At 44.8% G+C, this 15722-nt stretch overlaps 1 protein-coding gene across 2 annotated transcripts; it reads right to left on the minus strand.

Annotated features, from left to right (window-relative positions):
* Positions 1 to 1387: 1387 nt before the first annotated feature.
* On the minus strand, positions 1388 to 13695 carry MED22 (mediator complex subunit 22). 2 transcript variants are annotated; one of them, XM_075015484.1, is made up of 5 exons: positions 13605 to 13695; positions 12558 to 12691; positions 10889 to 10969; positions 8934 to 9142; positions 1388 to 3859 (listed from the first exon to the last, which is right to left on the minus strand). In XM_075015484.1, exons 2-5 carry the CDS (start codon positions 12678 to 12680, stop codon positions 3661 to 3663), a joined length of 612 nt encoding a protein of 203 aa, XP_074871585.1. In that variant the 5' UTR covers positions 12681 to 12691; positions 13605 to 13695; the 3' UTR covers positions 1388 to 3660. The 2 variants fall into 2 exon arrangements, with proteins under 2 accessions (XP_074871585.1, XP_074871586.1); XM_075015485.1 differs by lacking the exon at positions 1388 to 3859 and adding an exon at positions 3889 to 6477.
* Positions 13696 to 15722: the final 2027 nt, after the last annotated feature.

Consider the following 15722-nt stretch of genomic DNA (forward strand, 5'->3'; position numbering starts at 1 on the left):
TGGGAGTTTCACAAACAACCTTACCCCTAATTTTTTTTAAACTGTCCTGGGAATTATTTACCCTAAATATTTTATACAAACCTCACCCATCCCGACATTAATGTACTATTTAGCAACAACACTGACAACTCTAAGGGCTTGTCTATACTTGTCCCCAACTTTGAAGGGGGCATTTTTATCAGGCCGATAGGAGATTACTAATGAAGTGCTGTGGTGAATATGCAACCCTTCATTAGGTTAATTCTCCTCCACGATAACTTTGAAGCTTCAAACTTCAGTGCCAGCATGCACGTAGCTGTGGGCATTTTGAAGTGCCCGCATGACTTCAAAGTCCTTTTACTTCTCAAAATTTTAATCATAAGTAAATTTTAGTTATGTTTGCCATAAGTACAGTATAGTGGAAGTAAATACAGAAAATACAGTATAAGTTTACAGTGCAAGTGTTGTTTGTAAAAAGTATTCTGCATACATTTTTGTTCTTAATATCTAGTTTTGTTTTTCTTTAGAGTTATGCATTGCTATGTATACCTCTGTATTATCCAGAATATCTGGTAACCACCCAGTCCCAGGGCTGCCAGATATCAAAGAGTTTACTGTAAATCCATCCAGAACATGCACCTAGAATTTACAGATGACCTAATGCAGTGTACAAGCTGACATATTGTGTGTCTTTTAATACTAATGCACCACAAACACTGCAATGGGCTCTGTTGATTAATCACTGTACAAGAGATTTTGCTTGCACACGATATAAATATTAGGCTTCTGGAGCTCATATTTGTGATAATGGAACATTAGCTTGAGAAAGGATTGCAGAACAGCATCCATAACAGTATGGCCGTGTCTACACTAGCCCAAAACTTCGAAATGGCCATGCAAATGGCCATTTCAAAGTTTACTAATGAAGCACTGAAATACATATTCAGCGCCTCATTAAAATGCTGGCGGCCATGGCACTTCGAAATTGACGCGGCAACTTCAAAATCCCCTTATTCCTATCTGCTGTTAGGAATAAGGGGATTTCAAAGTTGCCAGGGTCCTTTCGAAAAAGACCCCCGTCTGGACAAGCTGCATGGCAATGCGCTGCGTCAATTTCAAAGTGCCATGGCTGCCGGTATTCTAATGAGGCGCTGAATATGTATTTCAGCGCTTCATTAGTAAACTTCGAAATGGCCATTTGCATGGTCTTTTTGACGTTTTGGGCCAGCGTAGACGGAGCCTATTTGTCCTTACGAAACAAAACAACAGTCATGTAGGACTTGAAAGTGCTACATGACTGCTGGTTTGTGCTGTTAGAATCCAGTCTAACTTGGCGACCTCTCTGTTAGTATTTAGCCTTGTGAGGAAAGGACTTTCCAGTAAAAACATATTACGATAGCTCTTGCAGTGGTGCTTTATTGGTCTTTTAACATAAAAATCTTGTGAGAACATGAGTACATTACTCTCCCACTTTGCAAAGGGCATGGCAGCCTTACTTGACGTTTATGTTGGCTTCATAGCACTAAAGTAGAATCCATGTTAAGAGCACTATCTGAGGCTGGCAGAAGTAATCTCTCACACCAGAAATGATTTTGGACTGTGATCTTTTAGGTCAGGATTTGTAGTGAGGCTCAAGTGTGTTGGGATTGATGCGGGCCTTTCAGGTGATTTAGTTTGCTTGACTCCATAGAAATCTCAGCATTAGTTTCTCATAGCAAGATGTGAGGTGCGTGAATTGTCCATAGTATCTGAGAGAAGACAATAAAATGCTCGTGCGCTGCATATTGCCGGATTTTAGCAAAAGAGATTCAAGTGTGTGTTGAGCTGTAATACAGACTGGGTCCAACCCCTGGCCTGTGATGTAGGCGAGAAAGGACAGCAAAGTCATGAAGCATTGAAATGCTTCATCTAGACAGGTGGTGGAATCTCCATCCCTAGCAGTGTTTAAGTCCCCACTTGACAAAGTCCTGGCTGGGATGATTTAGTTGGGGTTGATCCCGCTTCAGGCCAGGGGCTGGACTTGATGACCTCCTGAGGTCCCTTCCAGCCCTAGGATGCCATGATTCTAAAGTTTGAGAAAGCCCCGGGGTAACTCACCAGACAAACCCCATGGGCTTCATTGCACATGTTTCAGTTCAGCAATAATCAGTTCTTCTCCATAGCCTAGCTTCAATGGCAGCTGCAGTAGGAACTGGAGCGGGCTTTTGTCTAAACATTTGGGGAAATGTACTTGCCTCCACCTGTGCTCCCCTCATGGCACCCCTCCCCCGCAGCTGAAAACACACACTTTAAAAACTGTACAAAGTTAGTTTTATTCAACCATCTAGCTACTAAATAAATGGAGAAGGGGAAAACAACTTCACAGGGAAGGGTGAGGCTACAGTCAAATACTGACAAGGGACTTAATTGCATTCTTGGTGCACCAGTAGTTCTGCAACGTTTAGACATCGATCTGTAAGGGTTACTGCGCCTTTCAAATATACCACTAGAATTGCATAAGTCACTAAAAAGAAGAAGTTGTTTGCACTGGTGCTTGTAGCCATGCTGGTCCCAGGAGAGGAGGAAGAAGGTAGCTGAGGTAATATTTTTTGTTGGACCAACTTGTGCTGGTGAAAGCTTTCAAGCTGCACAGAGCCCTGCTAAGCACAGTGGAAGCTGAGTACCCAGGTGTTGCTGGATAACCATGACTGAAGCACCAGAAATCGTTAAAAGGAAAAGGAAACAGCAGTGAACCATTTCCTAGTGAAGAGGAAGCAAATTGCTTCTTATCCATGAGCACCCATCCAACCACAATGCTCCTCACAGTCTGTGATTAAAGAGCACTAATCATTACCCTAAAAATAAACTTCAGATCTGCTTCAGCAAACATTTGACAGAAAAATGTAGTCTGAGCAACCAGCTGGGAACCAGTGTCCTTAATTATAACCCTGTCTTTGACACTGCCTCCATGTATAGCCTTGGGCAAGTCACTGCACTGCTGCCTCAGTTTCCCTGGCACTTCAAAAATAGCATTTCTGTCCATGGCAGTAGCGTACTGGGGTGTCCATGCAGTTTTAGCTCTCCTAACTCAATAGTCTCTGAGCACACAAATTCAAGTTTGCAGAGCGCTCTGAAGGCAAAGAGTGCTATACACAAGTAATGAGATTATTATTTTTGCAAACTCCAGCCAAAGTCATTTTAGTGGCAGCCTGGAAGAGGCTGAGAATGCTGATACAGCAAGAACCCAAATGTTGATCAGTTCTTAAGACTCAAGTACTAAAAAAAAAAAAAAAAACCCAAACCTTGGCCCAAATTTCTTTTTCAGAAACAGATTCACACACAGCACAGCCCCATATTCTCAACCTGGGATTGACAAGAAAACAAACTGTGTGCGCTAACGGTCTCTACATCTCACCATCATGCAGTAACATAAGAAATTCTAGCTCTAGGCTGCGACAGCAGTCGATTTCCTATTGGCCCATTCCTGTCTAGTACAGTCCTATGAAAACACTTTCACAGGCGTGGCTCAAGAGGTGAAGAAGGCACTGCTGACATCCGGTGAAGGGCAGCAGGTGACCTGTAAACACTACTACAATGCGCGACCCTGGCAAGGGGAGAAGGTTGGCTCAATACAGCAGCTGGGAAGACTCCAGCAGTTCAGCCTGTCTGCTCTGAACGTGTTCAGCGGGTGTAGCATCTTCTTCAGGAGTGCTCCGTGGGGCCCGCCCCGTGCCCATTCACGTGAGGGTGCGATGGGGTAGAGCCCGGAGGGGCAGCAGTGCTCTGCTCTGCCATGGCAGCTGCCAGAGGCACGGAGAGATCTTCTGGGGAAAGCGTGGCATGGTCTTCTCTCCAATAGGCTTCGCACAGAGGAAGATCATTGGCGTCACATAGACTGTAGCTGTTCCAGAACAAGCCACCCCAGGAAGGAGAGAGACAGCAGGTGCAATCAGAGGGGGTTGGGGGGAACAAAGTGGGGAGAAAGCAAGACAGAAGCAAAGCGTTAAGAAATAGCAAAAGCGTCCATGGACATCACGATTGTGGACTGTAACTTTATCAGGAGGTCCCTAACATTGCCTAACTGGGCTACAGCTGGCAGGTGACCTCCCTGTCCCGGGGAGGATTAGAGGCCCTTCACTGAAGCCAAGGGTGTGACTCCAATCTGAAACTGGCACGTGGGCTCACTTGAATTCACATTTAAGTCGAAGGTAAGACAACTGGGGCAAATCCCAGCCCCATTAATGCTAATGCCAAAACTCCCATTCGCTTAAGTGGTGCCCAGATGAAATCTTGGTCATTTCACTGGGAGTTGGATCAGGACCCAACTAAGAGGAGAATCAGACCTTTTGGCCCAATTTCATTACAGGTTGAACCTCTCTTATCTGGCACTCTCCCCTGACCCCAGTGGTGCCGGGTGAGAGAAGGTGCCAGATGATGTGAAGTCAATATTGTCGAGTACATTACCAAACACTTCCACTGCTGACTAGACTCTTAGAAAACATTTGCGAAAAAACTACAGCTAAACAACAGCACAGAACACAGAGCCAAGACTGGTGGCCGGAAACAAACTTTACAGGACAGTGGGGAAACTTGGCCACACCCACCGTAAGTGGTCATCCAGCTAACTAAAATCATGGCCGATTACGGAGTCTGCCAGGTGAGAGAGGTTCAATGTGTAGAGATTTGGGGTGCCCAATTTAAGGCCCTGACCCTGAATTTTAGGAAATCTGACTGCGAGTCCTCTACACATTTCAAACTTAAAATCTAATATCTAAAAAATGAGCAGCCGCTTTTAAAAATTTGGACTGTAAATACTTAGAGATAGGGCTATTCTTCATTTAACATGGCACCAAAAAACAAACCCAAAGTCCCCCAAACTACTTAAAGTTATTTCAAGAAACATTACTAGGGGTTATGTCACTGAATTGTTTGGAGGTCTGTAGTTGTGAGTTCATCATTCCATTCTTCTTGTGAAACCCAAAAACCCAAAGCCTCTATCACCTTCTTCAGTAATCCAGTGTTATGAAGAATAGCTACAACAGATACATGCCAAAAAAGGACCATTAATTCTCATGCTGTGGGGCTTAAGCTCAACGCTGTACGGCCAGGAAAAATCCTCTCCCCCTGCGCCCCGTGCCCAGCATTACAAAATTGGCAAAAACTTATGGAAAAAAAAATCTAGGTCTTCTCCTGTAGCATCCTTGGCCAGATTTTCAGAGGTGCTGAGCATCTGCAGCTCCCATTGACTTCAGCGGCAACCATGCATGCTCACCGCTTCTGAAGAAGAGGCTATGGGATTGACCACTGTAGGGTACGAGATTAGGTGCACAAGTAGGGAGAACAGTTATGGCAAATCCTGAGCTAGTGGCTAACTCTTGCCCCTTTGTTGCCCTGCGTCCTGCTCTGAAGTCTGAGGTGAATGCACAGTGGCAGGGCCATACACCAAAATAAAAACAGAAGGGAAAAAAAATGCTGGAAGAGAGGAAGGAACTGCCCATGCAAGAGACACCCAGAGACCCAAGTGAGTGCTGCAACAGGAAGTAGCTTGTGTTCAAAATAAAAACAAACCCAAGGGGTCCAGTGGTTTTCTTGGTACTGTTTTATTTGCAATAGACTCAAATAGAGATTTATGAGCTATATTAAGGTGAAATAGTCTCTTTTTATAGATATATATCTATAAAAAGAGACTAACACTTTGATTGACGATACGTTTAATAGGCTCAACTTTAAAACCTCCCGCCAGTCACCAAGTCATGCTCTCAGAGAGATGGAGGGTGGAGGACCAGGAATGAATAGGGCAAGTTGGAGTGTAAGGGGGGGTGCAATTCTCTGGAGAATAAGCACATGAGGAGGTCACTGTTTGAAAGCACTTGGGTTTTGGCTGCTATACAGAATTCACCCAATGCCAAGTCCTCTCTTTTCCAGCAGTCACCCTGCTGGGTTTGCAAGAGAGAAGGGGTAGGCACTTGGCAGCCAGGGCTTTTGGACTAGCACCAAGTGAGGTCTGTTAGTTGGCATATGAAGACTTAGCAACTACTCCTGCAGTGCTAATGTCAACCAAGGCTGCCACTGAGTTATGCATGAAGGACTGTAGGGCTGTGGTCTACTTAGTTTTGATTCTCCCAACCGTTTCTTTCCCTTACTCCTGGACCTCAGCCAATCAGGACTGGATCCCACAGAGTGAGGGCCTGATGTCCATCACCCCTCAGCTGGAGAACTAGATCACAGCTTTAAGATCACAGCTCTGGATGGTACACAGCGCTGGAAAGGAAGTGGGCAACTCCACTTCTCTCCCCTCCCCATCCCTCCAATTATATAGACCTCAATTTATACTACAGCTCTCCAGCCAGTAATTTGCAGCTTATAATTACTATCGGTCCCTGTATGGCCCCATCAAACCTCACAGTGGAAAGAAGCCTGAGACTTTGCTGGATGTGATTCCAAAGGAGAGATTTTGGGAGCTCAGGATTAAATGCTCCCTCAGGGCACATGACCGGCACTGCATGGTAAGGCACACGACTGGAATTAAAAAAAAACAAAAAAAAACAAACAAAAAAAAAAAAAAACACTCATCACACGGGGTTGCTTTGAAAGATTTCTGGCTTCCAAATTTCCTCACCAAAAAAAAGTGTTTTTTAGCAAAAACAGGCAGACTGGTAAATAATGTGTACGGGACAAGAGCATCTTGCAATCTGTTACTGTAAAGGGAGTGAGAAGAGGCCCTCTAGGGTGCCCCCTATCCCAAAGCACACAGACCCCAAACTTTCAGTCCTCTCACAGGCAAGCAGTGAAGTCAACAGGAGTTTAACCTGCATAATAGGAGGTAGGGAACCCCGCAAACAGGGGACACCTGGGGGCTAGCAGACCAGGTATGGAAAAATGCAGTGCTCTCCAACTTCACCCAAAAGGGATGCCAGGAAACGCTAAAGCCCTAATTATGCGGGGGGATGGTGAAAAACCACAAAGGGAAACCAGAAACTGGGAGAGCAACTGGGAATGGTGGCTGAGGGATTCCTACTGTCCTGCTACTACAGACGACAGCTGTTATGCGTCCATCAATGTAAGAGACAGCAGGACCAGACCACTATAGAACAAAAGGTCCTAGGCAGCACAAGGAGTTGGCAGTGACTGACCCCCAACTGAGCTCTCAGAATCGCTCGTCACCTCAGGGGTTCAGACAGGAATGCTGGGCCCCTAGGCAGAGTGAAGGAGGGGTGTGGCCACCAGCCTTCAGTGACATCTGCTCCCTGCCCTGGGCCCTCACAGCAGACCAGACCTCATGGCATGGTGGTCCAGCAGTGATTCTAAAGGGCCTGGAGCTCTGGTGACCAGGAGCCCCAAGCCCTTTAGAATACCTGGGCCCCAAGGACAGCTGCCCTCTTTGCCCCTCTGTCAGCAGGTGCATTCTGAGGCTTACATTTACACCCACTGGAACACAGTTAACATCCTACAGCCACATGCAGTCTAAATACAAAATAGAAGCCCCTTTCTCCACATCAAACAGTACAATTGTTTTTAAAAAAAAATCCATATATGACTCTAGTTATAAAAGTACTTTGAACAAGCCACTTGTCATGGCTATTTAAACACTCACACAATTCTTTGGTTTGGAAATAAAAGCTGCTTTACACCTGTAGCCAGTGGCACATGCAGGAAAAGAGAATAAGTAGTCAAAGGCAGGTGGATAAAACATTAGGTGCCACTGCAGGCCACGAAGCTTGACTGAAAAGAGCATAACTTGATATTTTAGGCAAGATTTCTCACTCCATCAGCACTTCATTTGGAAACAGAATAAAAGCAGGCTGATTTGGTGCAAAGGTGGTGCATGAGGGAGGACAACATCTTCTTTCCCCCTTCTGTTTAGATAGTTCTGCTAGGAAAGATTGCTTAGTGCAGTTTTAGAGCTAGGTAGAATAGGGACCACACCAGCAAGGTCAGAACCCTTTAGTCCAAAGATTAAAATAATCCAATTTAGAAACACAAGTGTACATGTCAGAGTGTCTGGTTACAATGCCACATACATACTCCACTGGCTCACACTTGGTCATCATAACCTCATGCACCCCTGTTAATGCAGCAGTGAACACTGTCTCTAACAATCAAGGTATGAAATAATAAAGTCCTGATGCAGTTGAGAACCATATTTTGATTTCGATCTGCCACTGTTCTGTAGCCTTGTTCTACTCAACCCCATAATATTTACTGAGCCTTTCACTGACTAAAAACACATCTTTTTTTAATTGTTTGCCTTTTCCCAGTATGCAAGGTAAGCTTTCTCACAATACTGCAGTTTGAAAAGTATACTATTGGGTTAATAGTTAGTTCTAAAATGCCTTCTTATTGGTAAATTATGGCCTGATTTTCAAACTCACAACTGACTTCAGTGTTTGTAGCTATGACTAAACACTTTAGGGTCTTTAAAAGCCACACACATCCCTCAGCTTATCAAATGTTGGGGGTTGGCACCATATCATCAACAAGAAAAAATTGCATCCATCAGACCTTATGGTCTGTTGAAGGTCTTTAAAGATTTCACAAGCGCTAACTCAGTGGTAGGTTTTACAAGAAAACCATCAACCTTCTCACCTTGCTTAAGGAGAGAAAGAGGTTGATTATAAGCTACACCTTGATGTCCCTTTAAATTAACATTTAAAATGACTTAAAACAGACTCCAGGCAGTTGGTGGTGGTAAGCTCTGAGGAATGGGTACATTATGCAGGCAAGACACTTGTGTAAGAAACAGCATAGAAAGGAGCTCTGCCTCATACCAGCCTGACTGCTCAGCATCGCCAGGGCTTGTCTGAGGTTGTAGAAGACAAGTCTGAAACTTGTTAAAAAACACAGGTGTGAATCTTAAGGAGAAATATGCACTCTGGTTTGTGCCTTAAGGAGCACCTACATTCCCACTGTTTCTCACAGAGGATGGGGACAGGAGGAGGCTTGTTAGTACAGGGGAGTCCTTGGCCTATTTGTACCTGGAAGAGTAATATTCTTCTTCAAGTTCATACAGGTCAATGGAAATCTCATCCCTCAGCGAGATCAGCTTTTTGTCACACTCATCCTGCATGCTCCGCAGCTGTTGGTTACGCTGGTTAATGGCTTCGTTCACTGAGGGGAAGTCATTGAGGATCAAGAACTGCTTCAGGTCGGAGACAAGCTTCATCAGGGACTCCCCAGCTCGGACCTTGCAGGAGGATAAAATATTAAGCAAACAGGACACGGTGACTTTGGGGTTCTTTATCAAGCTCTGCAACAAGATGTGCCAGCCTGCTCCCTCAGCCCCTTGCTACTAGGCTTTGCAACCTAGGAGTCACTTGGCTAAAGTGCCAGCCAAAAGCTTGTAGTACCAGAGGAAGAATTTACTGGCACAGTACAAGTGTCCATGTACACAGTGCAACCCTGTGGCATTCTATGCACAAACAATGATGTTTTTTGTCCCAGAGACAAGCACAGCCATCTGTAGCATACATTCAGAAATATATATTTTGTCTCGACCCACAGGCAGAAGGACACCTTAACATGGCAAGCCAGCGGTAGGATTTCAGCCAGGGACCTCACAGTTAAAGCCAGGCAGCTCCAAAAGTGAAAGTTGGCAACTTTTGGTTGGCACCCTAACAGAAATCCAGAGCAAACAGAAAAAAAAAAAAATCACTCCCTTCCTTTGCACTGGGAAAGCTGAACTGTGAGAATTACATCTCTTGCAGCAATTCAAGTTAGCATTCCGAGTGCTCCTCTTGGATGGCTGCAACAGAACAGAGCACACAAGATCCGCTATGCAGCATGCCTGCTTGGCGCATAGAGTGAATAAATAGCAATGTTTAAAAAAGATAAATTAAAAAAAAAAAATAAAAAAAAAATCAGATTTTATTCAAAACAGATGTTTTTAAATCAATCATCCCCAAAAACACTGAATTTCTCATTTGAAAATAAATTACAATTAAATCCTATCACAAACATGCTACACATATACTTTCATTAATTCATTTTTATGAGACTGTCTCTAGTCTGTCCAGCCTACCTAATAGCTCTCGCTTCTTCGAAGTCCTGGGCTTTCAATTTCTACTTCTCAGCAGACTAAAAAGTAAGACATGCAAAGAAAGATACAAACTGGATAGGACTGTGCGTGCGTGCGTGCGCACGCACGCTCGCTCATAAGCTGATAGCCAAGCATGGCAGAGGGGTTACTTAAGACACTGTCTTGAGACAGAGTCTATATATAGGAAAGGATGGAGCCAACAGAGAAAAGAACAGTGGAGTAGACTAAAAAGAAAAAAGGAATACATTATTCAGCACATACACAGCTTCCTATACTCCCCCACACTTTTGCCACAAAAAACTGTCATGACTTTTGGGTGCAAGAGGCCCTGCCAGGGAATATTTTGAAAAAAAATGTATTCCCTGAGTAAAAAAGGAAAATGTGTCAAGTGTAAGCAGTGCCAGAAGATGATGCAGGGGCAAGTTGCAAGAATGAAACACATAAGGAAAACTGGTTATTGGGAGAAAATGATGTGGATGAAGATAAGGATATGGCTGAGTGGATCAACAAGTTACTAACTTCAATAATTCACTTTGCAACACGTTGTTCTTCAAGACTCTTTATGCCTTTTAGTAGAAATGTGATTTGACAAGGAAATTTCCAAACTGTTTGTTGCATTGAGTGTGGTTAGAAAAAAAAGTTTAGCTTAACTAATCCTTATGGCTTGTTTAATTAGTAAAGTAGGCTTAGAACCTATCACCCAAGCATACACTACAGAAAGCTGCAGTAAGAGAAACCTAAAGCTGCCAATTGCTACTAAGTGTCATTTTCTTATTTTATATTAAGAAACATCCTGCCCACAGATCATAATGACGATGTCATGAATCTATTCCCTATTTAAAAAGGTCAATGATTTTTAAATCAATCCACCCTATTGGCACAAGCTGTACTCACAATGTTCGCAGCTCTGACGTGCATCTCATAGTTGTCCTGCTCACTCTGGGTTGCTCGAGAGACTTGGGTTTCATCTTCAATCTAAAAAGTATATAAAAAAAAAAAAAAAAAAAAAAAAAGTGTTTCCAGATCACCCAGTATTCCTGCATCCCAGAAGAGGTTTTTGCTTTAAAGCATATCTTATTTCAGCTCAAACCACATATAAAAGGGGCTTGTGACCCTGATCCCTACTAACAGATGTTTTGATAAGAGCAGTGTGAAGAGTGGCACCATTATTTGATCTCCCATCTGTTCCCTCATGTTAATGAATTGCTATGCAGAACATTTTCCTCTGTTTTCCCTGAACGGTTGTCTTTGATTCCGACCACCGATTTTTTCCCAGCACTTCCCACTTGCTAGTTTTGACTGTTCTTTGAAACCTGAGTATCATAATTTGCAGATGTTCACTAGTAACCTGATACAATGAACTGTTGACAACTCAGGAAGCCAAATTTGACTCTCCTGCTGAAAAGCTATTGAAGACTGAGGCTAAGCGTGGCACATAATTGGCCAAGAATTTGACTCTAGAACTTAAAAGCTTAGTCTGCTGAATCTCTTATGAGCCAACCAGATCTCATTGGTCAGTCCTCCAATGCAGCCTTTTCCTGTGACCTAGACTGATATTTCTAGCCTTTAGGGTGTATGATCATTCTAAGCAAAATTTGATTGGAACTATGTTTGTAATTAACCCATTTTACCTACAAATATATAATTAAGACCCAGGTTGTCCCACTGACTAGAAGATTAAAGTATAATCCTTCCTTATTATGGTGACTTTCATCTAAGTGGACACTAAAGCACCTCAAAATTATAGAGGGTTCTTTTTTCCCCCACCACTCAAGTGCTACCATATGTGCTGGGGGGGTGGGGCTTGTCCCTATTGGTTCATTATAAAACAAGGGATCCAATCAGAAATTCAGGAATTTTAAAATTATCTACAGCTGAGCTAGTCTTTTGTTCAGTGTAGTCATGAAATCTGTGATGTCTTACCTTTTCCACAGTGGCCAATTGGCCTTTGTCTCACACACAGGTGTTTTACAGAAGGTAGCTATAGTAAGAATGTGGGGACTATGCTAGTTGGTCACAGTCCTGAGGATTGCTCTATATATTACACACTAGAAGAATGGCTAATAAGCCCAAGTAAGTAGAAAGAAGTATATGTGTTGATCTGATACGGACACAGGAAGGTGACAAAGATTTAAGGATCCTACAGCTGTGAAGGTTATTAAGAGTCATCTCCAGGATGTATGCATTTGGGGTAAGAGTGTTTTGATCTACAGTTGTTGAATGTGAGATTAGTAGAGGAATTTTGTTTGTATAAGTGATGCAGGAAACTCTCAAATAGTTTAGCTAAATCTAATGGTGGAAAGGATCATACATACTCTGAGGGAATATTGTACTCATGAAATAACTTTAAGAAAAAACCCAAGTTTTAAAGGATACTCGTCAGTTTTGTGTACATTATATATAGGTGCTTGCTCCTTCCTTCAAGATTAAAGGGACTGTAGCTGTTCTTCTAACAGGCAGAAACAAGACCTGAATGGGCTTTGGGATGGACTTCATACTCATACCTCTCTGTTGTAACTACCAAATGGGCTTTGGCTTCTTTGGTCTTCTTTCAAATACCCACCTTAGCCGTCTTGATGATCTCTGTGAAGTTATCCATGATGGACTTGATGTCATCTTTCAGCCTCTTATTGTAGGACTGAAGGAGAGTTTCTTTACTCTGAGGCAGGACTCGTTGCTGTGACATTTTTGTTTAAACTGAAAGGCACCAAAAGACAAGATGTGTTACTAGTCCCAGCCCATGAGCTGCACAGAACATGAAGCCTTTGTAATTCCAACCATATCATATCAGCATAGTTAAATGCTCCCTATAAACCTCTTGATTTAACTAGACTAGAGGGCAAGGGGACCTCCCCCACCCCAAAAGCATATCTGTGATCCCTACTTGAACCAGTAAGGGCTGCAATTCTGTTCTCACTAACCAAAGGCAGGACTGGGCCACTATACAGTCTTAAATCTACACAACTGTTTAAACACAAAACTAGCACAAGCAAATAATTACTAGCGAAGACCAGAGTGAAAAGAAAAGAAGCCTAATGACAGATTTGCAGGCATCATCCTTGGCAAACCAGCTCCCTGAGAGCAGTAAAGGACCCAGACACACCCCACCCCTTGGCAAGCGCAGCCAAACTTTTTAGGACCTAGTACAGGCTGAACCTCTCCAGTCGGGCACCCTTGGGACCTGACCAGTAACAAACCGGAGAATTTGCCAAACCACAAGAGATCAATATTATCCAGCAGCAACACTGACACCTCCACTGCTCACTGGGCTCTTAGAAGGCATTTAGAAGTAAACTGCAGCTAAATAGCAGCCCAGAACACTGAGAGCCAGGACTGGTGGGAGCCCACAAACCTGACAGGACCGCGGGAAAACCTGGCCGCGCGCGTGACAAATGAACACCCGGCTAACTAAAAAATCAGCGATCACGCCACACCACGGCTGTTGCCGGACTAGAGGCTCAACCCACTCGCCTCACTGATTGCTGGAGCGAGTGTTCACACTCCAGCACTGGAGGCCAGACTGTGAACTAATTCCCAGCAGGCGCCCGGGAAGGGGTCAGGCGACTACAGGGCGAACCGAACACCCTGCTGCAGGCTGTGCTTTACTCACCAAAGCAGCCCTCCGCCGGGTCACCGGCACCCACCACAGCTGCTCTCGGCCATGATGGCTGCAACCGGATCACTTCCCACCCGGGTCTCCCGGATTGGCCCGTCCCCTCGCTGGTGGTTGGCTGCTAAGCGCAACCCGCCGCCGGGACGTGGGAGCTATTTCACGCGCCGCTGAACGAGCACCCAGGATTTTTAAAGCGGCAGGGAGCTGCGCTGTGCAGAAGGCGCCGGTCACCTGCTCTAAGGACGCGGGATGCTGAAGGGAGCCCTTGAAAATGCAGATTCCCCACCCCCCCCAAACGTTCACCAGGCGGGGGCCTTTCTCCTGCCTCTGAGGCAGCCTTGAAAGCACCGGCTCATGCCACTGATGCAGTTCAGCGGGGCTCCCCGGCCGCTCACGTGCTGTCACGTTTGGAAGAATGTGTCATGCTAACACTATGCCCAGATGGGAAGAAGTGGGTCTGCAACAGGAACGCTCATCACCTAATCAATTATTTTGCTCGTCTTTAAAGTGCTGCAGGACTGCTGTCCTGCTCTCTAACAGCTAGAGGTTGCTTTAATTAATGCTAGAGGTGGAGCACAAAACGCAGCCACCTGCACACCGGCATGGAATCACAAGGCTGGAAGAGCAACGAAGGGTCCTGTGGCACCTTATAGACTAACAGAAAAGTTTTGAGCATGAGCTTTCGTGAGCACAGACTCACTTCATCAGATGCTGGTCTTGGAAATCTGCAGGGCCAGGTATAAATAGGCCAGAGCAAGGGTGGGGATAACAAGGTTAGCTGTCAGCAAGGGTGAGGCTTACTACCAGCAGTTGATCTGGAGGCGTGAACACCAAGGGAGGGGAAGCTGCTTCTGTATTTAGCCGGCCATTTGCAGTCTTTGTTTAAGCGTGAGCTGAGGGCGTCGAATCTGCAGATGAATCATAGCTCAGAAATTTCTCTTTGGAGTCTGGTCCTGAAATTTCTTTGCTGTAGGATAGCTACTTTTAAGTCCGCTACTGTGCGGCCTGGGAGATTGAAGTGCTCTCCTACGGGTTTTTGTATATTGCCATTTCTGATATCTGATTTGTGTGTGTTTATTCTTTTACGTAGAGACTGTCCAGTTTGTCCGATGTATATAGCAGAGGGGCATTGCTGGCACATGATGGCATAAATTATATTGGTAGATGTGCAGCTGAATGAACCCACGATGGCGTGGCTGATGTGGTTAGTTCCTGTAATGGTGTTGCCGGTGTAGATATGTGGGCAGAGCTGACAACAAGCTTTGTTGCATGGATGGGTCCCTGAGTTAGAGTGACTGTGGTGCGGTGTATAGTTGCTGGTTAGGATTTGCTTCAGGTTGGCAGGTTGTCTGTGGGCGAGGCCTGGTCTGCCTCCCAAGGCCTGTGAAAGTGGGGGATCATTGTCCAGGATGGGTTGTAAATCCCTGATGATGCGCTGTAGAGGTTTTAGCTGAGGACTGTAGGTGATGGCTAGTGGTGTTCTGTTGGTTTCTCTCTTGGGCTTGTCCCGTAGTAAGAGGCTTCGTGGCACACGTCTGGCTCTGTTGATCTGTTTTTTTTCACTTCCTCAGGTGGGTATTGCAGTTTCAAGAATGCTTGGTAGAGATCCTGTAGGTGTTTGTCTCTCGGAGGAGTTGGAGCATACCAACTCTATACCAACATCCCACACAAAGATGGAATAATTGCTGTCCGGAACAGTATCCCTCATGATGCTACAGTACATCTGATGGCTGAGCTCTGTAACTTTATCCTCACACACAACTAGTTCAGATTTGGCGACGATATATACCTTCAAATCAGTGGCACAGCTATGGGTACCCGCATGGCCCCTCAATATGCCAATATTTTCATGGCTGACCTGGAACAGCGCTTCCTTAGCTCTCGTCCACTAACACCCCATCTCTACTTACGCTACATTGATGACATCTTCATCATCTGGACCCATGGGAAGGAGACTCTGGAGGAATTCCACCGGGACTTCAACAACTTTCACCCCAACATCAACCTCAGCCTGGAACAGTCCACACAGGAGATCCACTTCCTGGACACCACGGTGCTAATACACGATGGCCACATCAATACCACCCTGTACCGTAAACCCACTGACCGCTACGC

Source organism: Carettochelys insculpta, chromosome 21, assembly GCF_033958435.1.
Source record: "Carettochelys insculpta isolate YL-2023 chromosome 21, ASM3395843v1, whole genome shotgun sequence".
Lineage (NCBI taxonomy): Eukaryota > Metazoa > Chordata > Testudines > Carettochelyidae > Carettochelys > Carettochelys insculpta.

Coding starts and splice junctions, on each gene's coding strand:
- MED22 (XM_075015484.1), bottom strand. CDS start 12,680: ATGTCACAGCAACGAGTCCTGCCTCAGAGTAAAGAAACTCTCCTTCAG. Junction 10,970..12,557: donor AGATCATCAAGACGGCTAAG/GTGGGTATTTGA, acceptor TATACTTTTTAG/ATTGAAGATGAAACCCAAGT. Junction 9,143..10,888: donor ACGTCAGAGCTGCGAACATT/GTGAGTACAGCT, acceptor TCCTCCTGCAAG/GTCCGAGCTGGGGAGTCCCT.